Below are 26,098 nucleotides of genomic sequence, written 5' to 3' on the forward strand. Positions count from 1 at the left end.
GAGTGCCCCTTTAGGAAGAAGCGTTTTGTATTTCTCCCTCTGGTGCGAAACAGAGGGGAAGGATATGTGGCGATGAGACCCCATGTCACAGGTGCATATAAGCAGTATATGCCTGATTTTGGCAGGAATACTAATTACACACCTTTGGGCTGGATTCATAAACATGCCAGGAAAAGAAATCAGTGCTCAGACTTGGAGACAGCTCCGTCCAGCAGACAGGAAGTCTGGCCAGGAGGTTGGGAGGGTTCCAGTAGGAGATGGCTCCAGGAGAAAGAGACAGGAGGTCTCGGAGTCTAAGACTGCAGGTGGCAGTCTGTGTGAACGTTTCAAGCAGACAGATGTAGCCTGTGACCAAAACAGCACAAAGCTGACAGTGAGTAAGCCAGGAGGCTATCGTTTGGTTATACAGTGATGGTGGAACCCCCTGCGACGGAAGATTACTGTTTGTTTGAACTTTTTAGTTTCCTTTAACTAAAAGTGGGCTGCCATGCCCTAAAAACACAATTCTGGAGTGGCACGTTTCTGGAAAATTGCATGCACCACTTGAACCTAATCACCCCTGATCGTCACAATATATGTACAAGGAAAAGATATATATATATTAATTAAATGGTAAAAAACAGGAGTAAAATTAGTGGATCATGATTAACTTAAGAAAATGAAGTAACTAATTGAAATAATAATAATGATAATAATTAGACTAGAAAACTTGAAGAAATAAAATTAAATAAAAATAATAATAGAAATAAAAATAAGAATAAACATAAAAATAAAGATGATAAATAATAAATAATAAAATATAAAAAAAAAAGAAAGGGTTAAGAGTTTTTTATGAACTATAAAGGGAACTATTTGATACAGTAAACTAAAAATAAAGTAGCTAAACTAAATTATGTCCTGAGATTAAGAACTTGATACTTACTTATTTATGTGGAAAGAGAGCGATGGGTCTGCAAATTCTATTTCTGTGGAAAAAGACCGATGGGTCTGCAAATCTAAATAAAATAATAAATTACATTATCAGCAATAGAAGATATACACTCACTAGTACATGCTGTGGCATACAGGCACAGGTGAATAACCTACCAATCAAGGGATAAAAATACAAATTAAACTAAAATAGGGTAAAATTAGACAGGGATAAGTTAAAAATCGTACTTGACTAGGGGCGGGAGGGGGAAGGGGGGGGGGGTGGAGAAAGAAGTGGGAAAGAAAGGAAAGGAGGAGAGGGAAAGGGAGGAAAGTGGAGAAGAAGGGAGAGAGCAAAAGTATAGTGGGACAAAATAAGCAGTGGGAAGAAAGTTGGGTAGAGGAAGTATAGACTAGGAAAATAACGTTTGATCAAGGGAAAAAAAGACAAGGACCTGCTCATACTATTACCTATATATGTGTATATAGGAAGGGAAAAAACCAACAGTATAATGTACTTTTATATATTTTTACATACATCTTTATAGCCGTGCGTAATGCATGTGCACGTAACAGGAACCATAGCTCAGGCGTATAGACGCAACAGGATGCATATGTCAAAAGACAAAGAACTAAGGTGAAACGTAAGCAAATGCATACACATGCATATAAGTACAAATATGCACATATGTCTCTCCGTGCAAAACTATAGTTACACATGCATGTACATATAAATGAATAAATGGAGATAAAAATAAAGAATATATAACAGATATACACCAAACAGTGGCTTAAAGGGGTTAATATAACGGTATAGAGGGGCAGCATACAATTGGATCAAAGAAGAATATAGATTTTGATTCCCTCGTTTAGACCTCCTGGTGATAAAGTATCTATTTTATATATCCAATAATTCTCTCTTGTGCATAGGCGCTTATATCGTTCTGCGGTTGGGAGAGTCTGTGGAATCGATTCAATCACCCAAACGCGTAATCCTATCAATGTTTGTTCATGGCGTTCCTTAAAATGTCTAGGTACACTGTGTTTGTCCTTGCCCTTTTCAACCAGGTTGCGATGTTCTCCAAACCTTTTGCGGAGAGCCCGTATAGTTCGGCCTACATATAGTAGGCCGCAAGGGCAAGTAAGGCAGTAAATCACATATTCAGAACCGCAGTTGAAAAAGTCGGGAATAATGTATTGTTTTCCTTTATGCTAAAAATCTTTTTGTCTATGGTTAACATGGGCGCAGGTGAGGCATAATGGTTTCCTGCATTGATACACGCCTTTTAATATAAAAAAAAGGTGGTAGGGGCACTGGCAGGAAGACGTGGTCTTTTAATTTTGCTAGGTGCTATTTGGGATTTTATATTTTTAGCCTGTCTGTAGGTGACTAAAGGCTTGTCGCTTAGAGTAAGTTTAAGGTGCTGGTCTTCACGTAGGTCTGACCAGTGTCTACTAAGGATTTTTTCCATTGTCCTGAATATATTATGGAATTTGGTGACAAATCTAACCGGTTGAACTGTATTGGTGGTATGTGTATCAGCAGAATACGAAAGACTCGTGTAATCATGGAGATAATGTAAGTAGGCATCCTCAATAATTTTGTCGTGGTAACCCTTATCTTTAAGTTTGCTTTTCAGCATTTGGCCATGAGTGGCGTAGTCCTGTATTAGTGTGCAATTGTGCTTCAGGTGACAAAACTGGCTTTTTGGAATGTTTTCGAGCCATCGTGGATGGTGACAACTATTGAGATGTAAGTTTGAATTTCCTGAAGTAGATTTAATATAATTCTGAGCACAGATGTTTTTTTTCCTGATGGAAAATTTCCAGGTCTAAGAATGCTAATTTGTCACTATCAGTGACTGAAGTGAATGAGAGGCCCATGGTATAATTATTGCAGTGTTGGACAAAGGGTAGAATGAGGGCATCGGGCCGTCCCAGATGATAACCCCATCATCTATATACCGCCCATAGAAAATTATGTTGGCAGCATACGGATTATTGGTTTGTATGTGTTGTAATTCCCAGAGGCCCATCGTCAGGTTGGCGTAGCTGGGGGCAAAATTGGCCCCCATAGCAGTGCCCTGTGTTTGGATGTAGACGTTCCCCTCAGATTAAAATAATTGTGTGTTAAACAGAACTTTAGGATTTCCAGTAAAAATAAGTTCTGACATAAGTTGAGTTGTGGCTCATTATTCAGGTAGTGCTGTACGGCTTGTAATCTGATATCATGAGGGATAGAGGCATACAGGGAGACGACATCCAGGGAAAGCCAACGTTACGTTGGTTCCCAGGTGTAGTGTTGTAACATGGTCAATAAGTGGATGCTGTCCTTGATATAAGATGGCAAATTTTGAACTATGCTTTGGAGAAAATGGTCAATATAAATAGAAAAATAACTGGTCACGATTTCCATAGCGGCCATTATGGATCTTCCAGGGGGATGGGTAGGATCTTTATGTACTTTAGGTAAATGATAAAAGTATGGTCTTTGGTAAAAGTCATGTTTGAGGAATGCTGCCTTGGCTGTAGTGACTATTCCATCATTGGTGGCTCAATCAATTATCTTGTGAGCCTCTAAAATAAACTCAGGTAGAGGGTCTCTAGGGAGTTTTTTTTTAAGTGGTAGTTTTACTGCCTTACTTGCCCTTGTGGCCTACTATATGTAGGCTGAACTATATGGGCTCTCCACAAAAGGTTTGGAGAACATCGCAACCTGGTTGAAAAGGGCAAGGACAAACACAGTGTACCCAGACATTTTAGGGAATGCCATGAACAAACATCGATAGGATTACGCGTTTGGGTGATTGAATCAATTACACAGACTCTCCCAACTGCAGAACGATATAAATGCCTATGCGAAATAGAGAATTATTGGCTATATAAATTAGATACTTTATCACCAGGAGGTCTAAACGAGGGAATTGAAATCAATATTCTTCTTTGATCCAATTATATGCTGCCCCTCTGTACCGTTATATTAACCTCTTTAAGCCCCTGTTTGGTGTATGTATATATACTCTCTACATATCTGTTATATATTCTTTATTTTTATCTCCATTTATTCATTTATATGTACATGCATGTGTAACTATAGTTTTGCACGGAGAGACATATGTGCATATTTGTACTTATATGCATGTGTACGCATTTGCTTACGTTTCACCTTAGTTCTTTGTCTCATTTGACATATGCATCCTGTTGCGTCTATACGCCTGAGCTATGGTTCCTGTAACGTGCACATGCATTACGCAAGGATAGAAAGCTGTATGTAAAAATATATAAGTACATTATACTGTTGTTTTTTTCCCTTTCCGTATACACATATATCTGTAATGGTATGAGCTGGTCCTTGTCTTTTTTTCCCTTGATAAAACGTTATTTTCCTAGTCTATACTTCCTCTACCCCTCTTTCTTCCCACTCCTTATTTTGTCCCACTATACTTTTGCTCTCTCCCTTCTTCCCCCCTTTCCTCCCTTTCCTTCTCCTCCTTTCCTTTCTTTCCCACTTCTTTCTCCCCCTCCCCTCCTTCCCCCTTCCCGCCCCTAGTCAAGTACGATTTTTAATGTATCCCTGTCTAATTTTAGTTTAATTTGTATTTTTAGCCCTTGATTGATATGTTGTTCAAATGTGCCTGTATGCCACAGTGTGTACTAGTGAGTGTATATTTTCTATTGCTGATAATGTCATTTATTCTTTTATTTAGATTTGCAGACCCATCGGTCTTATTCTACACAAATAGAATTTGCAGACCCATCGGTCTCTTTCCACATAAATAGAGTAAGTATACAGTTCTTATTCTCAGGACATAAATTTAGTTTATCTACTTTATTTTTAGTTTACTGTATAAAATAGTTCCCTTTATAGTTCATAAAATCTCTTAACCCTTTCTCTTTTTTATTTTTTATATCTTATTATTTTTTATTAATCATCTTTATTTTTATGTTTACTCTTATTATTATTTTTATTTCTGTTATTATTTTTATTTAAATTTTATTTCCTCAAGTTTTCAATTAGTTCATTTTCTTAAATTAATCATGATCCACTAATTTTAGTCCTGTTTTTACCATTTTAATTTATATATATATATATATATATATATATATATATATATATATATATATATATATATATATATATATATATATATATATATATATATATATATAAATTTTATCTTTTCCTTGTACATTTTATATATATATATATATATATATATATATATATATATATATATATATATATATATACACACATATTGAAATCTACTGCTTCCCTCCACGTGATCCTGTGTGTAGCTTATATACACCCACACACATAGACACATGCCGCATCACAGATGTCCCAAAGGCCGTCCGGCACTACTATAGTACTGTTTATACCCAGTCTCCATGGTGACCTCGCACACCATCCTCCTAGCTGAGCCCTCCCACTTGGCCCGCCTTCACTACTCCTCCTCTCTTTTTCCCTATTTCTTCCCACAAGTAAAATGGCCACGTTTAGAGCCTGATGAAGGAGCGCACACGCTCCGAAGCGCCGCTCACCTGAGCCCGTTCCCCGGAAACTAAAGCCATCACGACACAGCGGAGCAGGAAGAAGCATCCATCGACTGCGCTCCAGCTGCCCGGAAGTGCTGGGAAACCCGCAAGACTGCCAGCTACTTGTCAGATGATGGACGCTGTAGAGCCTGCTCAATAGTTCCAGAGACCTGTGTCACCCGGGATACACGGATGGATCCATTAATTTATACGTTCCTGTACCCCACTACTCTATTGTGAGTCGTGCACGCGCATCCCTGTTTCTTCGTTGGCGGGGACACCGCTCGCCACCGAAGCGGGTTAACAGCCATTGGGTATGGCTGTTTACCATGTGATGAAGTCACAGCCGATCACAGATGATCACACCCCTACTGTGCACGGCGCGTGCGTGCGCGCTGCGCGTGCATGTCGGTGGCGGCGTGTTCCCGGAAACACTGCTCGTCACCGATGCTGGTAAACAGCCATTGGCCGGCTGTTTACCCACGTGATCGGCTGTGATCATTTCACAGCCGATCAGTAAAATGTAGACAAACCGCGGTAACGGGATGTTACTGGGTTCTCCTCCTCATACACCGATCGTGTGTGAGGAGGAGATTGCGGTAACATCCCACTTGCAGTGTACACCAATCACACTGATTGCCCCCCCCCCAATAAAGAGTACTCAAGTACCTGTCACCAGCCCATCAGAGTACCCGAGTACCTATTTGCAGCCCATGCCTCATAGAATATATACATTGGGGTGTTTGCTTTCCAAAATGGGGTCATTTTGTGGGTAATTGCACTGTCCTGGTGCTCCAGGACCTTCAAAGGTGTGATAGGTAGGAATGAAAAAAAAATGCGTTTTCATTTTTTTCCACATTTTCCAAAAACGTCTGGAAAAAAATTAACCGTTCAAAAGTCTCATTATGCCTCACAGATTATACGTTGGGGTGTTTGGTATTTCCCATAAAATGACCCCATTTTGGAAAGCATTGTCCTGGTACTCCAGGGCCTTCAAAAGTGTAATAGGTGGTTGAGAAATGAGATGCGTCATTTTTGCTTGTAGAACGTCTGAAGGTACTACTTCAATGTTGGTGCTCTGTATGTGCCCAGGCTGTGTAAAAGTCTCACACATCTGGTATCGCCATACTCAAGAAGAGTAGCAGAATGTATTTGGGGTGTAATTTGTTGTATTCATATGCTGTGTGTGAGAAATGACCTGATGACAATTTTGTAAAAAAAAAAAAAATCTTCATTTTGCAAAGAATTGTGGGAAAAAATGACAGCTTAAAAAAACTCACCATGCCTTGAAATGTCTACTTTCTAAAAAGGGTAATTTGGGGGGTATTTGTACTTTCCTGACTTGTTAGTGTCTCAAGAAATGAGATAGATACACCTGATGTAAATACCACTAAAAGAAAGCTCTATTTGTGTGGAAAAAAGGACGCAAGTTTCATATGGGTACAGTGTTACATGACTGAGTAATTATCATTCAAACTGTGAGAGCGCTGAAAGCTGAAAATTGGTCTGGTCAGGAAGGGGGTGTAAGTGCACTGTATTGAGGTGGTTAAGAGCTATGGGCGGAAGTGACGTTTTGACGTCCCTTCCACCCTGCAGTGTCATGAAGACGGGTGGGGGCGATCTTCCCCCTCACTTATCTCCATGCACAACCATGTGAAAGATCCAACTGCCTCCGCTGCTGAAGTCTTCGGTAAGTGGCGGAGGGCACGGATCGCGGTGGGAGGGGGGGGCCCTCTCCCGCCACCGATGAAAGTGATCTCGCCACGAATCCGCCGCAGAGACCACTTTTATCTTGCACTTTTATCTTGTACCGAACCACCGGCCGAACACGGCAATACCGGGGTTATGGCAGCTAGCTGTTGCCACAACAATGATATCTGTCCTCAAAGTGAGGACGTACATCAGCGTGCGGCGGTCCGGAAGTGGTTAACATACTAATTTTTTTTATTTTTTTTAAATCTTGTCCAAAATATACTGACTATGACCTTTGACTGTTAGCAATGTATCTTTTCCTCTCCATTCACAGAGTGAGAAACACGGGGGGGGGGGGGGGGCTTCACATTGACTGATCACTGTGATAGCCAATCAGAGGCTATAAGGAGACCCAGGTGACAGGGAGTTCCATGTCCTGATCGTTAATATGGGACCAGGTGCTGGGAGCACACTGTGCGGCACACTCCCAGCACAAAGATAGATATGCAGATATGCGGCCCCATAGGAAAAAAGCCTAGTGCAGTGGGGCCAAATATCTGCATACGGTCGTGTCAAGAGGTTAAGGAAGTCAGTGGGGAGAAGAGTACCCTTTTTCCCCAAGGAAACCCTCTGCTGCTGAGTTTAAAATGAGTTGCTTTCATTTCTCTCAGCCCTCTATGTTCAAGACAAAGCTTGGAACTCCGTTTCATCCCTAAGTCGGCAAACAAGGCTTCCTCTCAATGAGGAGGCGTTCTCACTTGTTAAAGTAGAGGGACATCTGTTGACCTTTGAGGCCACTTGGTCCCAAGTTAGTTCAGATGCTTGGGCCCCAAAACATTGCATCAAGGAGCTACAACTGGAATTTCAGTCTTTGCATCCACCGCAATTTCATGGTGTCAGAGTCGCCAACATTTCCCACAGACCTTTGCACTGTGTAAGAGTTCACGGCTTACTACGCATGCACCAATGGCGCGTTGCCACAAGAGGAAATCCGTGCCAACTGAGCATGCGCCAAAGACGCCTCAGGGCGCCAACCTGCACCTGTGCAGAAGACTTGATGGAAAAGGGCAGGAAAATGCCCAGGACGCGCACAAGAAGTGACATCAACCTGATGGAAAATGCCCAGGAGGTGCACAGGAAGCGACCTCAAACTTCCCTATATAAGCTCAGACATTGCCAAATTGCTGGATTATCTTCAGTCCCCCTTGTTCCTGTGCTAGTATGTGATCTCTCTGCATCTGTTGTGACCTGGAAATCTATTTGACTACTCTTGCCATTGACCTCTGATTTGTACCTTAACCATTCTACTTCTTTGCCCCTTTTGTACTCAGCTGCCAGATTGGAACCTACCCCGGCTTGGATCTCGACCATTCTTCTTCTGATTAACCCTTTTATGCTTTATTGCCCAACTGGACTTGACCTCGGCTTGGATCTTGGACTAAGGCTTGCACAGTGCTCCACACCCCTGGCACCCCGCCACTCGGTGTCCACCAAGTCTCTGTCTTCATTTCCAGAGGCTATAAGGACCCGATGTGCAAGGGAGGCCTCCCCACTAATTCGATCTCACATCAGGTACGTGGCCCTCGTGACCCACTGCTCTAGAGCAGCTCCTTCACCAAGGAAAAAGGAGATGTTTCAAGATTTCTATTCAAAGCTGGTTACTGTCCCCATAGCAAAGGGAGTTATATTGGATCTAAAGGTTCCTAACACCTTCCTCCAGGTAGAAAAAAGTCTCATGTAATCCCACTGGTCAGTTATTGTTTTCCTCTGCCAGGAGACCATATGTAGACATCAAGGATGCCTACTTGCACACCCCTATCTTCCCGAAGCACCTCATGTCAACAAGGTACTAGGCCATGTACATGCTCTGCATCACTCTGCCAATGTCCAGTGAACCATGCAGACCCTAGAAAAATGTAAAAGAATCCTAAAGTTGCAGAAATCAGCCATCATATGGAACCTAATATATCACTGGGCCATGGCCCTGCCCAGGGGTTTTCTTTCCCCTAGACAAACTACTCCAGCCTCTCCGCTCCCATTCTGACTCTGTAGTCCAAGAGCCAGTCGACCGTACCTCTTTGCACGAGTGTCCTGGACCTAATGGTGTGCTCTGCCGAGGCAGTTCTATATGCCCAATTTTACTCCAGACCATTGTAATTCAACATTCAGACAGTGTGTGACAAGTGAATGTAGTCGATACATCATCCCATATGCTTGACCCAAAGGACCGGGCTTAACCTAGCATGGTGGGTCACAGATTCGACATTGGAAGTACGTAAATCCTTCCTTCAATTTGTGCCGAACCTCCTTGCATTCAGCATCAACAACAAACTAAGCAGGTTTTTCTCCAGGTCCAGGGATCCTCTAACATTCATGTTGGATGATCTGGTGACTCTGATCTATACTTTTCTTCCTCTGAAGCTCCTTCTTCGACCACTTAAGAGGATCAAGAATGAGTTCCTCCCAGTCATTTTTATCACACTCTAACCTCGTTAGGCTCTTGTCAGACTCTCCTTGGGCCCTTCCAGATTGCCTAGAGCTTCTTTCTCAGGTTCTGTTTACCATCCTGCTTCTTGGTTACTGGCTTTAACAGCCTGACTATTGAAACCCAAGTTACAGTCAGTCTGGTTGCAAAAAGACTCAAGACAATCTAGTTCAACCAATAAAGTCTTGAGGAACAGGAGTCTAACAGATTTGGTCATCCCTAAGCTCTTTAAAGCTTCTGTGGCAGAGCGTTCCCCTGCCGGGGTCTAGAAGGAGGATGTGACCCAGAATTCTCAACCAGACGGATTGAGGGGCTCCAGGGAGCATGTAACATGAAGAAAAAAACTGGCCTTTCAGTTTCCTCAGTGTCTTGTAAAGTCCACTTTGGGACCTGGAGCTCAGAGACAGACAAGGGCCTGGAGTGTAAAGCCAGAGCAGCAGTGCTGCAAGTGAGAGCCATCTAGGCTGAATGTCGTTTTGTTGATGGGAAAAGGAATGCTGAAACCCCTGCAAGGGAAACCTATCTCTGTTTGCTGAACTTGCTTTAAATAAAAATGGCCAAACAGAGCCCTTAAAAAGAAGAAACAGTGAGTGGCGGTGTCCTTAAAGCTCTACATTTGACGCTGGTCCTTTACACTTCAAAAAAGTTTACCGTCGCACTTGGAAAGTATATTACTCTTGGTGTGTGACAAGAGAATTCCCTTACAGATAATCCTCCATGGGGCAGATCCTGTCTTTTCTGCAGTCCAGTTTGGAACAGTATTTGACTAGTGACTCTGTGGGATCTCAGCCTGGTTTGTCAGTGGTACCACCTAATTTTAAAATTTAAAATGCTCCCTTCACCATCGTAACACCTATTCTGAAAGATTCTGAAAGATCTGTACACTTGCCTATTGTCAGGCCACACTGGTCAAGCCATGGGATCTCCCCTGTATCAGCCAGCGTTAGGTGGTGCCTGGATTTCCACTTTAAAAGACTACCCTTTGAACCTGATGGATGTTTCTCTTTCTAGTGTAATATGGGGGATGTCTAGCTCAGTGGTAGATGCATTTTCAATGAGTTCACAGCCAACAGGAACTTCAGTTTAAGGACGTGGTAGCCCACTTTTATTAAAAGTTACAAAAATGAAAGTTCATACATGCATGGGTTGCCCACACAGGGGTTCTTCTCCAGAAAACAAAATAAAAATGAGAACCACCTGGCTCTCAAGGCTCACTCAGCCTTGGTCACAGTACAGAGCTGCGCAGGCCCACTCCTGGCCTCTAGGAAGGGCTCTCCTGACACTCCATGCCAGTGATGGCGAACTTTGGCACCCCAGATGTTTTGGAACTACATTTCCCATGATGCTCAACTACACTGCAGAGTGCATTAGCATCATGGGAAATGTAGTTCCAAAACATTTGGGGTGCCAAGGTTCGCCATCACTGCTCCAGGCTTTCACACTCCTCCAAAACTCATGGTCCCCGGGACTCTCTTCCAGTTGTCTCAGCTATGGTCTCCCCGACTCTTTCAGCTGGCCCAACTCTCTCTGTCCACTGACCTGGAACCTCTCCCACATGGAATGCCATCTCAAGGATATTGCCTTCATTCTTAAACAGTAGCACACCTCCCTGCTGGATGTAGCAACTGCTCCAACACCAACTCTTATCCCACCTCCTCTGAGCTGTGCGCAGATCTGCTTTATAACGAGGGTGTGCACCTGGACACACAACCTGCAGAACTTCTAGAACACCTGGACAAGAGACTGAAGAATCAATCCCTCCTAATGCTCTTTGAAGTCCAAGTTTCCAGCCCCAATCCAGACTTAAAAAATCCAGAGAAAACTTAAAACATAGTTTTCTCTGCTCACAAATCTTCTGCTGGAACTTCTCAAACTGCCTCTTTGAGAGTCCTGTGTCCATTTTACACTCATTTTCACAAAGATAGGGGCTCCCCTATCACACTATCCTTACTCAAAAGATTACCTTTCTTGTCACTGTTCTTTCTGCAAAGCAAGTTTCTGAGTTGGCAGCCATGACCTGTAAAGGACCCTTTCCTTTTCTACATTCAAACAAGGTGCTTTGAGGCCCCAGGCCTCCTTTCTTCTCAAGGTGGTTTCTTACTTTAATCTTAACCAGGACATTGTCCCACCATCCCTCTGCCCTGCTTTCAAACATGCAATGGAAATTATCTTCCATTGTCTGGATGTGGCAAGCGCTGTTTGAGTTTCTTGCCTTTCAACAATCCAGATCTGTTTGTCATTCCTGATGGTCACCTTAGGGGGCAGCCTGCTTCATATTGCCATGTGTACAGGTGGATTTGACAGCTCATCATTTTAGCTTATGAGCTCAATATTGTAGTTCCCCTTTTCCCAGTAAAGGCACACTCCTGTAGATCAGTTAGTGGCTTTTCAGCATCATACATTTGTTCCCAGATTTACGATGCTGTCACCTGATCCTGTTCACAGGTTCGTTAAGTTCTAATGGAATACATTATAGGACACAGGTCCCTCGCCTCTAGTCTTGATTCACTTGTGCTACTGCTTGCTAACAAAGTTTAGGCAAGCTAGAAGTGAGAGGTATTCTAATGGGCTGTTGTTTCCCCTTTAATGCCAGTGTCCAAATTTCCAAAGGCAGCAGCATAACCAATGTTCCCTAATTATCTATATGTGTCCTGTATAGTACTCCAAGAAAAAGGTTTGTATGGTAAGTCAGGATTCCCATTTTTTTTCTGTACTTGCAGAAAATATTCTCAGACCAATCCCATTTTTTTGCACTTTCCACTGTTTTATTAACATCTGAGCTCTTTTTTTCTGCTTTTTGGATCCTTGCCCATTAATGGTATTCTGTGACTTTGGGCAATGTATATTAACCGCTTCAGCCCCGGAAGATTTTACCCCCTCCCTGACCCAGCACTTTTCTCTTATATTCACCGACCGACACAGCTCCTCTCTGTAACTACATGGGTTGTATAGCCTGCCATTAGGAGAAACTAGGCAAAATTGTTACACAATACACAGAACTTTAATCCCGCCGCGGGGGGGGGGGGATTAAGCACGCGCTGTGCTATCAATCCGGGCTACTGATGTCTGGATCACAGTATACCGAGGCCAACAGCTACCCTGTAACTGCGCAGGTGTAGGTCTGTGATGGAATGTCTCCCAGCTCTTCAGGACTGGTAAGTATGGCTCTCCCTGCTTCGGTGGGGGTGAGCAGCTGGGCATTCCCTGGGGGGTCGATTCTGGGGCCACCTCACCTCCTTATCTTCTCTCCCAAGTCCCTATCACCCCTCCCTTCCCCCTCTGAGGGGGACGTCTGCATGCGCTGCGGGCGGTGTATGTGTGTGTGTGGGGTCGCTGTTTCTCACCTGTGGGGGCTCTGTGCGGTTGCTGGTCAGTCCTGGTCCAGGTCTGGGGGGTCCCAAAAAAGCAGTTTTTGTGGAGGTTGTCTGTCAGCAGGCAGCTCGTTTTTATTTTTGCTCTCTTCACCGCATGGTGCCGTTCCATTCCATCTTGGATTTGGGAAAGCTATAGATTCCCCTGGGGAGCTTCAGCAGCCATTTTCCTTAAGATTCTTATTGATTACATTGGCGGCCATTTTGTGAAAGCCTGAATGCTTTCTCCACCGCTGGCCTCTTGTGACAGCATGACATGTGCTTTCTCTTGTTACTTCCGGTATCCACTGTGTGTGTGGGACACTGGATGGCTCTACGCTGAACGCTGAAGCTGTTCTGCAGATCGTTGCACCGCTGTTAGAGCTGCTGCTGCTGACACAGTTTTTTCTCCTCTCTGCATCTGGGAACCTCCTAGGGACTACAGGCACTATTGTTGGCATTCACAGAATGCCCCAGGGTGGTGAGTCTAGCGCTAAGTACCCCCCTACCCCCCCACGCAGCGGCAGCAGGAGGGTGGGACCTTCACTGTCCTAAGTCCCCTTGCAGGTGGCAGACAACATGGCTTCATAAACTGGTGTTTCTTCCCCCGAAATCCAGGCTATAGCAACCGGGTCACCTGCGGTTAGTGCGGTGCGCATGGACACCCTGACGGCGTTCCTTGACTGCTATGTTGCTAAGATAGAGGTGGCACGTGGCAGGAAAGGTGCACGTAAGAGGCCCCTGCCCCCCCCCTGTCATCTGGGGAGAGCTCTGATGCAGACTCGGGCCCTGCTGCGGCTGGAGACCCCTGCTCTGACCTATCAGACGTGGCTGACCAGGACCGTTCGGACAGTGAGGATGATTCCCCGTCCAGGTCCGGGCACAACAAGGCGCTTGTTGGAGCACTTATCACAGTTGTGTGTGATACCCTGAAGATTCATCCGCACTGGTGTCGCAGACACTGACTGAGTGGGCAAAACGTTTGCACCAGGAATTGGGAGAGCAGCATGCCTCCCCTGTCTGCGTGGAGCTAACAGACCAACTAGTGCATGGCCTTAAGTACGTTTGTGACGTGGCCCTGGATACTTTTCCTCTGCTATCCAGGGCCTCAGTGTCAGCCATGGTGCTGAGGCGCCTTATTTGGCTGAAATGCTGGTCTGCTGACCAGGCATCCAGAAAGCCCTGACAGATCTTCCCTTCCTTGGCGAACGGCTCTTTGGAGCCTCGTTGGATGACATTATTAAAAACGCCACAGGTGGTAAGAGTACACTACTCCCACAGGCCAGGAAGGCTAAGGAGCCATGCCGCAGGCAAGGGCCCTCCTTTTCCACTCACAAGCGGCTCCGCCCGGTGCTTTGGCAAAGCGACCCCAGCCCGACAGGATGTCCACGGACGGTCAGAAGCGTCCCTGGAACCGCAAGCCTAACAAGCCTGCAAACAAAAGTGCCACTGCATGAAGGTTTGCCCCCACCCGTGTCTCGGGTGGGGGTCGTCTTCGGGAGTTTGCAGCCCGTTGGACCTCCCGGTTATCAGAACAATGGGTCTGCGATCTGATTTCCGCGGGTTACAAGATAGTTTCTCTCTTGGCCGCCAAACAGATTCTTCCCCTCCAGCATACCCATGTCCCCGGTTCTCCGGGAGGCCCTGCTAGGGGCAGTAAGGGACTTGCTGAATAAGGGGTGATTGTACCAGTTCTGGACTCAGAACGCTTCCAGGGGTTCTACTCAAATCTGTTTGTGGTTCCCAAGAAGGAAGGGGTACTTCCAATCTTGGACTTAAAAGCCCTCAATCACTTTGTAAAAGTGCAGAGGTTCAGAATGGAATCAGTTCGCTCAGTAGTCACTGCACTCCATCAAGGGGACTCCCTGGCATCTTTGGACATCCAGGATACGTACCTGCACATACCCATATGACTTCGGCATCAAAAATGTCTGCGTTTGGCAGTCGGGGAAGCCCATTACCAGTTTGTGGCTCTTCCCTTTGGCCTGGCATCAGCCCCCTGAGTCTTTACCAAAGTACTGGCTCCAGTAGGATCGCGATCGTGGGTTACCTAGACGATCTCCTCGTGAGAGCTTCTTCCGCCTCAGAATTAGAGGAGGATGTTGCGGTCACCATGCAGACTCTGCAAGAATTTGAGTGGCTGTTGAACCTAAAGAAGTCGGTGGTTGTGCCGACCCAGCGCCTGGAGTACCTGGGTTTACTATTGGATTCCAGGGAAGCGAGGGTCTTTCTCCCCTCAGACAAATTGCAGACTCTCAGATCTGCGGTCAAACTACTGATGAACCGCAAGTGGTCATCACTCCGCTTTTGCATGTGAGTGCTGGGGCTCATGGTGGCCTCTTTCAAGGCAGTGCCTTGTGCCCAGTTCCACACCAGAGTCCTGCAGAAGGAGATCTTGACAAAATGGGACAAATATCCGTTGTCCCTGGATTGGCAGATCCAGGTGAGCCAGCCAGTCAGGGACTCACTGATCTGGTGGTTGAGGTCCCCAGTGATTCCAGCCAGCAAATCGTTCCTTCCTCTGAAATGGACGGTGGTCACTACGGATGCCAATCTGGCCGGCTGGGGTGGAGTGATGGGGATTCAGTCAGCTCAGGGCCTCTGGTCGACGGAAGAAACCAAGTTGCCAATTAATCTGGTTGAATTGAGAGCGATCAGGCTGTGCCTCCACACGTGGTCGACATGTCTTCTAGGACGTCCGACCAGGATACAGTCAGACAACGCCACGGCTGTGGCATACATAAATCACCAAGGGGGAACAAGAAGTTCCGCTGCTGCTCAGGAGGTCGCTCACATACTTCAGTGGGCAGAGATGCACGTTCCGGCCCTGTCAGCCATTTACATCCCGGGGGTGTAAAATTGTCAGGCGGACTATCTGAGTCGACAGATGCTGAACCCAGGAGAATGGGCATTGCATCCGGAGGTATTCAGGCTGCTGTGCCTGAAATGGGGCACACCAGAAGTGGATCTATTGGCCTCCCGGCTCAATCGGAAGGTCCCGAGATTCGCGTTTAGGACAAGAGATCCGTGGGCAGACGCATCAGACGCGCTGGTGGCTCCGTGGGATCAGTACCAGCTGATGTACGCCTTTCTTCCGCTCAAACTGTTACCACATCTGCTACGCAGAGGGGAAGCCGAGGGGATTCCAGTAATCCTGATTGCCCCAGATTGGCCTCAGCAGGCCTGGTAGGCAGACCTGGTGCGCCTGGTGGCAGACGCTCCCCGGCGGCTCCCGTTGTGAGAGGACCTTCTATCTCAAGGTCCAATCTTTCACCCTGCTTTACCATCGCTGGCTTTAACGGCCTGGCTGTTGAAAGCCAGGTATTGAGTAACAGGGGTCTGTCGCACTCGGTGATTCCGACTATGCTGAGAGCGCGGAAATCTTCTTCCAGGAAGATATACCATCGTACTTGGAAGGCCTATATCTCCATGTGTGAGGAGAAAGGGTGGCATCCGCACTCCTTCTCTATTTCCAGGATCTTGCTGTTTCTTCAGCAAGGTGTAGACCAGAGGTTGGCGTTGAGCACCATCAAGGGGCAAATTTCAGCTTTGGCTATCTTTTTTCAGCGACCCCTAGCATCTCACTCACTAGTGAGTACTTTTGTTCAGGGGGTGTGCCATGTAGTCCCTCCGGTGCGTCCTCCGTTGCCTCCGTGGGATTTGAACCTGGTGTTGTCGGTGCTTCAGAAGCCGCCGTTTGAGAATATCAGGGAGATTCCTCTGTTGACCCTTTCACAGAAGGTGGTCTTTCTAGTGGCCATCACATCGGCCAGGAGGGCTTTGGAACTGGCGGCTTTGTCCTGCAAGTCGCCTTATCTGGTCATCCACAGGGATAAGGTGGTGTTGCGTCCGCAAGCGTCCTTTCTACCGAAAGTGGCCTCGGCATTTCATATCAATGAGGACATTGTATTACCATCGTTGTGTCCTAAGCCAAAGCACCCCAAAGAGGTGGCCCTTCACGCTCTCGATGTGGTTAGGGCTCTGAAGGTGTACTTGTCTGTCACGGCCTCCTTTCGAAAGTCAGACTTACTGTTTCTGTGGCTGGTCCTAAGAAGGGTATGGCGGTCTCGTCGGCCACCATTTCCAGGTGGATCAGACAGATTGTAGTCCAAGCCTACGCCTTGAAGGGGCAGGAGCCTCCCTTTCCAGTCACGGCCCACTCTACAAGAGCAATCGGAACTTCTTGGGCCTTCCGACACCAAGCATCTGTCACTCAGGTGTGTAAGGCAGCGACCTGGTTGTCTGTCCATAAGTTTACCAGGTTTTACAAGGTAGACGTCAGTGCATCGGCTGATGCTGGTTTTGGCCGCAAAGTTTTGCAGGCGGCCGTGTAGTTGCAATTGAGTTTTTTCCCTGGTTTTTCGATAAAAAGACAGTACTGTTTCATTATTGCACTGTTGCATTACTTCCGCAGGGTTGCGGTCTGGGGGATCACTCCTGTTGAGGATGCCTGGTTTTGTGGCGGAGTTTCCACACACTGCTGTTTTTTTGTGGGTTTAGTTTCACTAGTTCCCACTTGCCATGGTGGATGAAGTTTTTAATGCTGCTTTTCCCACCCCTCATTTGGCACTGCTTGGGGACGTCCCATGTAGTTACAGAGAGGAGCTGTGTCGGTCGGTGAATATAAGAGAAAATAGGATTTTTGTACTCACCGTAAAATCCTTTTCTCTTATATTCACCGACCGACACAGCACCCACCCCTCCTTTTTCTACGTTATACTGTTTGTTGACGTACTGAAGCTGCTAGCAGCAGGAGGAGGGTTGGTAGCACGGGGCCCGTCCCCCCGGGGGCGGGATTAAAGTTCTGTGTATTGTGTAACAATTTTGCCTAGTTTCTCCTAATAGCAGGCTATATAACCCATGTAGTTACAGAGAGGAGCTGTGCCGGTCGGTGAATTACAGAGAAAAGGATTTTATGGTGAGTACAAAAATCCTATTTTTGCGATTCACCTCTGCTTTATTTTAACTGACAATTGCGCAGTCATGTGACATTGCAACCAAACAAAATTGATGTCATTTTTTTCCCCACAAATAGAGCTTTCTTTTGGTGGTATTTTGATCACCTCTGCAGTTTTTATTTTTTGTGCTATAAACAAAAAAATGTCAATTTTGGAAAAAAACACATTTTTTACTATAATAAATATCCCCCAAAAATTATAAAAAAAATATATTTTTTCCTCAGTTTAGGCAGATATGTATTTTTACATATTTTTGGTAAAAAAAATCGCAATAAGCATATATTGATTGGTTTGCACAAAAGTTATAGCGTCTACAAAATAGGGCATAGTTTTATGGCATTTTTATTATTCATTTTCTTTATTGGTAATGGCGGCAATCTGCGATTTTTATCAGGACTGCGACATTATGGTGGACACGTCAGACAATTTTGACACATTTTTGGGACCCTTGGCATTTTTACAGTGAACAGTGCTATAAAAATGCATTGATTACTGTAAAAATGTCACTGGCAGTGAAGGGGTTAACCACTAGGGGTCAATCAAGGGGTTAATGTGTTCCCTATTGTGTGTTCTAACTGAAGGGGGGTGTGGACTGCGTAGGCACGTGCCCCCTAGTGGCCACAGAGCGAAGCGACATTACATAATGTTGTTTCGCCCAGCCATGCTATTCTGCCGCATTACAACTGAAGTGGATGGTCGGCAAGTGGTTAATTATACACAATTAGTTTGTGGGTCGAACTGGATGGATTTGTGTCTTCTTTCAACTAATTTAATTTTGCAATTATAGTTATTGATCTCACTTGTTTATTTTTAGAACCCATGAGATGCAAGCATATGATGAGGCTGAGCAGGTCACACTGAAAGTGAAGTCATGGGAACAGAGCACTGTTGCTGAACCAGAAGCAGAGAAGCATGGGTGAGATGAATTATTTGATAGGTCTGTTGGTTATCCATGTTACTTTTTCACTTTCCTTTCCAGTTCATAATATCATTTCACAATATCTGCAAACTAGAGTTTACTTTATTATGAAATGTATAGGTTAATAGCCAGTGGCGACTCTAGCAACAATATATGGGGGGAGGGGGCGACGGCACTAATAATTTTCACCAGTAAATCATACCACTGTAAAAAACCTAAATAAGTATATATATATAAAAAAATTACAAAATATGAGCGTAATACGGTATGCAATGATACCTTTTTATTGTGCTAACAACACTTTGACATGCTTTCAAGAGTTTTCCTTTTCCTTTCCCTTTCCTAACAACTTGTCTCCAAACCAGTCCTTTGTGCGCACTGAGCAGTCCTGCAGGCTGCCAGGGCCCAACTTTAGGATACCTGGGCTCAACATTAGGCAAGAGGCTCCACCAATCACAGCAAGAAGCCTGAATACCAGGGAACCAACATTAGGCAAGAGGCTCTACCAAAAAACAAGCCATATGACTTCTGGTTATAGTTATGGCTATAGTTATATAATGGATATGGGCTGAAAATGCACACTCTCAGGTTTTAATGAATTGGGAAGGGATCAGTGATATGATTGTTGACCCGTAGTCAAGGCATTGGATGGGTATACAACAGCTTAACCCACTGGATAAACCTATTACCAAAATCAAGCTGTTGAAAGACCCCAAAGGCCACTCAATTGAATACCTTGTGTATGTCTAATGACACCACAATTCTCGTATCTGGAGGATCTGAGGAAACCTGTAAATTGGTGAACAGGCGACAGAGATCGGCACGGTATAAAGTCAGTTTGATCTGGATTAATATGCTTAGCAATGATGTCATTCGATCTCGGAACTAAAACTCCCTAGAATTTTTATATCAACATTAATCAGAGATAATTGTTGGTAGGACTCACAATATCTGGGGAGTTCGGCTTTGAAATCGGAACAATTAGGGCCTTCCGCAATGTTTATAAGCCTAAGTATACTTGTATAGTAATTTGGGGGTAAGGTAATCAGAATCAATTAAGTACCCATCCAAACCAGGAGATTTGTTTGCAGCAAGAGCTGAGACAGCCACCTCAATTTCTTCCACAGTAAAAGGAAGATCTAGTTCAGCAGCATCCTCATCAGATAAGCTTGGTAGTGAGATAGTATTCAAATATGATGTCAATTCTTCTGAGGTATACATACATAGGTCTATAAATGATAGCAATGAACATGGAATTCAAAAATGAAACTGGTGACTTCCTCCCTGAGTTTGAAACGCTGAAGAGCTATCATACACACCAGAGATAAAAGTAGGGGGACATTCAGACCTAGAATGATATGCCAAAATTTTACTATTATTTCCGTATTCAAATAGATGTTGTTTCTGGTATAGCAATTTTTTTCTAGTGGAAACAATTCTAGTTATCTAGAGCAATCTCTAAATACTTGATATTTGAAGAAGAGGGGTTCTTAATATGCTTGAACTCTGTGGTTGTGACCTCCTTTGCATGAGTAGCCACTTTCAAAGCCCTATCATTCCTGAGCTGCTTGATCACTCCTGTTATAGACCCTGTAGAGTAGCTTTGACAGCGTCCAACGCTATTCCCTTTTAAGTTATTGTGACATTATCCATTAACCACAATGGCTCAACCGCCAGACTTTATAACCCTCCCAGGTCTGGAGACTAAATTTCATCTGCAACGGGGAATGGTCTGAGATCGCTCTAGTCAAATAATGGATATCAACTACACCGGAGAGCAATTCAGGAGAGACCAGACACATGTCAATGCAAGAGAGGGATTTGTATGTGGCAGAATAACAAGAGTATTCACGAACATGAGGTTTCCACCACCTCCAGCAGTCCACTATGTTATATTTCACAACACAGGAAGCTAGGGGAGTAAGGCTCACTGGATCTACTTTAACCACTTCAGCTCCGGAAGGCTTTACCCTCTTCCTGACCAAGCCATTTTTTGTGATACTGCACTGCATTGATTTAACTGACAATTGCACAGTCCTGCGACACTGCACCAAAATAAAATTGATGTCCCTTTTTCCCACAAATAGAGCTTTCTTTTGGTGGTATTTGATCACCTCTGTGTTTTTTATTTTTTGCGCTGTAAACAAAAAAACACTGACAATTTTGAAAAAAAAAACAATATTTTTTTTACTTTCTGCTATAAAACACATCCAATAAAAAAAAAATTAAACAATCTAATTTATTCATCAATTTAGGGCAATATGTATCCTGCTACATGTTTTTGGTAAAATAAATCACAATAAGCAGATATTGATTGGTTTGCACAAAGTTATAGCATCTACAAACTATGGGATAGGTTTATGGACTTTTTTTTTTTTTTTCTAGTAATGGTGGCGATGAGAGTTTCTAGCAGGACTGCGACATTGCGGTGGACAAATCTGACACTAAGTGACACTGTCAGTGCGTAAAAAAAAGCACTGTCACTGTATAAATGACAATGGCAGGGATGAAGTTAACATCAGGGGTGATGAAAGGGTTAAGTGTGCTCCTAGGGTGTGCTTTCTAACTGTGGGGGGAATGCTGTGACTAGAGGAAAACAGACATCTGTGTTCCTGCTTAGCAGAAACACAAGATCTCCATTTTCCTCCCTCACAGAGCGGTGGACTGCTTTGTTTACATAAGCAGACCTCAGTTATGCCTCTCCTGTTAACGATCAGCAGGTTCTGGTGGCCACCAGACCTGCTGATTGGCTCCCGCTGTGTTCAATCACTGCGGGAGTGGAGCTTCGACGGCGCGCACACGCTCTCCTGAGCCATTTAGAGGAATCACATACAGGTATGTGATTTTGCTCTTAAGGGCCACCCTGCCGCAGTATATGTATGTGGGGTGCTCCTTAAGCAGTTTAATCTACCCAAGTCAGGGGATAGGACAGAGTTAAAGTCCTCTACCAGAACAATCCAACCCTCTGTTAATTGTGACATAATTACTTCCCAAAAGATCATTGTAAATGGCGATGGGACATATAAAGCCATAAATGTATATAAAGCATTATCAATTTATAAGACTGCTATAACATATCTACCAAATGGGTTTGTAATAATAGATTTAATAGTGCAGCATAACGGTTTAGCAATGAGGAGCATCACCCCACCCCCCACCCCCCCCCCGGCATAATTGAAATAAGTAGAATGAAACGTATGGGCGACAAACGCTCTCAAGAGCCATAACTTTAGAGCCAATCGGGTGCATTTCCTGAAAGATCAGATGGGGCTTGTGTTTCTGGACAAAATTAAATACCAAAAACGGTTTTATCTTGGAATTCAGGCCTGCAAGACAAAACATTTAACGTTGGCAAAAAGAAGTCTCATAGGTAAAAAAAAGAAGACATTATCAATAGGACATTACTCCTTAACCGCTGCAGGGTAAGGCACTGGAGCCATCCGCAGTAGCACCTATGACATTTCCCCCTAAACTTGCAAACATTTGTACATTTGTCAGTCACCACCAAAAAATGTCAAAGAAACTTCATCCCAGATAAAATATCAAAATACCCCACCCACCCAGCCATGGGAAAAATACTTCAAGAGCACCATTATCATGGTTGAGAAATCAGCAACAGAAAAAGTAGGCAATCGTGATATCCAGTGGTATCATCACTTACAAAATAAAGCAAGAAGGTAACATGGCAGAACATAGAGAAAATCAAGATCCGCCCAGCGAATCCAGCCACTAGTTGGCCCAGCCCTTATTCACGACCTGCAATCTAGCCGGGTTTACCATACCATAGCAAAGATGTCTTTTTCTCAGATGTTTCTTCACACTGTAAAAGGCTGCCCTTTGTTTCGGCATTGCAGCAGAGAAATTTGGAAAAATGGTAATAACATTATTATTATACTAGATACAAAAAGGTGTGTGAGCCAGACATAGACATATGCATGTCCTCATGTTGGCACCATCCCACTAATAATTGTACAAGAACACAAAGTTAAACCTGGGGAAAGTGGGGGAAAAAAAAAAAAGGAAGGGGAACTCCCAAATTCACAGGTGAAAATGGGACTTTGAATGTGCCAACCACAATGAGGAGGAAACAAAAAATCAAACACATAAAAATCAAAATGTATTATGTCATATTAAAACTGAGTGCCATCTGATTAAAACCACATAATGGAGAACAGGTAGTAGATTTAGGCAGATAATAGTCAATGATGCAAGCATATAAAACCAACATGTTTCGCTGTGTTTATCTTCATCAGGATTTTGTCTTGGAGATGGCAACTGAAAAAATAAAGAAGAAACTTGACATTACTAAAAAAACATTATATACAAAAAGCCTATTACATATTAATACATGTTTGTTCATAATGGTAACCAGGGAGGAAAGAGACAGAGTGAAAAAAAAGGAGGGGATCAAGGAGTCATCCATGGGGGGGGGGACACTGAGAAGAAAAAGGGGGACCCCAGCCAGTCACCCCAAGGTATGTAGCCACGGGGGCATGGCCAGCGTGGCATGTGAGCAGACGCTTCTACACAGAGCTCCCGCACATCATCCTGATTTAATCCGGTTTCTAGCACGCCTGGCTTAGCCCCCTTACTTACGGGGAACCTCCGATATACCTCCCGCACGTCTATAAAGCCGCAAAATAGCAATGCTGACCAGGGGGAAACAAATGAGATGGCCTGCGGCCTGATTTCCAGCATGGCGCCGATCTGCCCAGAAGGCTTGTGGTAGAGACAAATACAAGGAGGGGGTAAGTAAACAACTCAAGTACCTCAAAGATTGGACAAGAGATCCCCCTAAAGACATGCGCTACTATGCGCAGAAAATGACAGAAAAATCTGACCAGACGAGCCAGACTGCCCTGGACGCTGATGCTGGGAACAGTAATCAGGACATGGAGGACAGTGAGATAGAGCTGGGAACGGCGGCCATGTTAGCTCAGATAGACAGTTATACTGCTGAGCTGGAAGAGACAGAGGACCCCCGGGGAGGAGGAAGGTGAACAGCCAACCCTTGCAGCTATCCTGAGGGCTGTTAACAAATGCACAGCCTCGGTTAACAACTTACAAGCTCACTTTGGGGGTTTAAAAGAGGAGATCAACCTAATCAGACAAGATCTTCAAAAAAATAAGAGAGCTACTGAGAGCAGAATCAGTGACATAGAGGATAAACTTCCTGCTATGCTCAGAGAGAATCCCAATCCAGCCTAGCCAAGTTCACAGAAATGCGTGTCGAGGACTTTGAGAATCGTCTGAGGTGCAATAATGTGAGGATAGTGGGGCTACCCAAGAAGGTTTAAGGCAGAGACCCCACTCAATTTGTGGAGCAAAAAAAAAAATGGGCAGAGACAGACAAACTAGCACCACACCCCTGAATTAGATAAACAAAGCAGACAGGGAAAGAAATAGGGTCAACGAGGCCCTGGGACTTTAAAGGTGCTGAATATTAGAAGGTAATTAGAATCAGAGGAGTATGTATCAGAAAAAAACTCATTTTTATTTGATTTACAGACACATATAAACCAATATTTACAACGTGATTAAAAATTGTTGTTTATCCAACAATGTTTATACAAATGAAGTAGAAGAAGAGATATTTAACACTCGGAGTATACCACTCAACATGTTTCGCTCTTTTGAGCTTCCCCAGGAGTTTACGGTACACTTTGCGAATAAACTGAAAATAAAAAATAAAAGATGAAAGTAGAAAAATATGGATCAGGAAATATATTTGTCATAGTAATATACATGTTCACAATAAACATACTCCCACTAATACCCATACCAATGGGCATAAGCAATATTCAATACATGTATTATCAAACTGAATTTAATCAATCAGTTATAGAATATAGGTCTATATATGGTCTTACCAAAAAAATGCAAATGAATGGATTACACCAAGACAGACATAGCTGCCAGCCAGTAAGTATGGATTAAATAGAATCTGGAATCCTCTACACCGAGATGGACCTAAATTCGGGGAACACAGGAGGGCTGATATCCTGGATAGTAATCTATAAAGTTGACAATAATACAATAGGGCATTGGACATATCTAGATCGCCATTAAATCTTTTTTCGAATAATAAATAGTATATTGTATATTTACCTGAATAGCAAATTTTAGATCGAATCTCAACTTTAGTTGAACCTCTCAACTTTTTTTTTTCCATCGAGTATATCATACACCCAGGAAAATGTTTAAACTGGGGTGGAGAGATAATGATCAGTGTCCCAGATTCGGCCAGGTTGGAGATTTTATCCATATGTTTTGGAGGTGTCCGAAACTTTTTCGATACTGGACACAGGTTATAGGTCATATAAATGGAATCTTCAGTTTAAAATTGGAGGCAACAGTGAGGACTTGTCTGTTGGCTATACCGGAGGGATATAAAATCCCCAACAACACGTTTACACCAGTTACTAGATGCCTTTTTCAGGCAAGGAAGTTAATTGCCCAAAACTGGCAGTCATATTCTAGCCCGCTACCTGAAACATGGCTGGCTAATACAATGAAAATAATTAGTAATGAAAGGGCTTTTTTTATTAAGCAGGGTAACAGAAAGAAGTTCGAAAGGATATGGGGCTCCGGACTGGTGAAACTGGGGATCCTTTCATAAGTAGTTGAGATAGAACGTGTGCCCTTACAGTCTATAGATCTCTCCTAGTCACTCTTGCTGTGTACTATCTTGTTTAGTGTGTCTCTTTATCTGTTGGGGGGTGGGGGTGGGATTGAGAGGAGGGGGGGTGGGGGAGGGGTGAAGCGGGTAGAATAAAAAAGAATATACACACCTAGGAGTAGAATAAGGCAAATGACTATTGTGGTTAGGTTAAAAAGATTAACAGGTGGCGGGGTTTGATATCTTGGTTGTTTACCTGGTTTCGGATGTACTTTAACTCTTTTAAATTAAAAAGAAAAAGAAGAGAGGAAAGCAAAAAGGAAAATATTTAAATAAACAAGCCACGATGATGTGTAAACTGGGAGGAGATAAAGATGAGCTTTAAGGTGAATTAAGTCTCCTACATAAACTCACTGAGGTGGCAAAAAAAAAAAACAAGTGTCCAAAAGATCAAATTAAACGCCATCAGGCATTGTATGCTAAAATAACATGGACCTACTTTGCAGAGTATATGCAGCGTCAGGTCCAAACCAAAAAAGTATGAAAATTGTAACCTAGTTTACCTGTCTCAGAGCTGTGTTTGGAATATGTGACCATCCTGGTGGAGCAATAGGGATCAACTGAAAA

General features: G+C 43.9%; 1 protein-coding gene across 5 annotated transcripts in view; it reads left to right on the forward strand.

Annotated features, from left to right (window-relative positions):
* Positions 1-26,098, forward strand: part of PIP5K1C (phosphatidylinositol-4-phosphate 5-kinase type 1 gamma) — a 561,428-nt gene that overhangs the window by 374,327 nt on the left and 161,003 nt on the right. For 4 of the 5 annotated variants that reach the window (XM_077475680.1, XM_077475681.1, XM_077475683.1 and 1 more), the window contains one exon: positions 18,748-18,849. In XM_077475680.1, coding sequence (XP_077331806.1) covers positions 18,748-18,849 — 102 coding nt within the window. Of the gene's footprint in view, positions 1-4,616; positions 4,691-18,747; positions 18,850-26,098 lie in introns of all 5 variants that reach the window. The other variant, XR_013272204.1, reaches the window with a different exon arrangement.

Source organism: Lithobates pipiens, unplaced genomic scaffold, assembly GCF_037356315.1.
Source record: "Lithobates pipiens isolate NorthernLeopardFrog02 unplaced genomic scaffold, aLitPip1_a1.2 Scaffold_13, whole genome shotgun sequence".
NCBI lineage: Eukaryota > Metazoa > Chordata > Amphibia > Anura > Ranidae > Lithobates > Lithobates pipiens.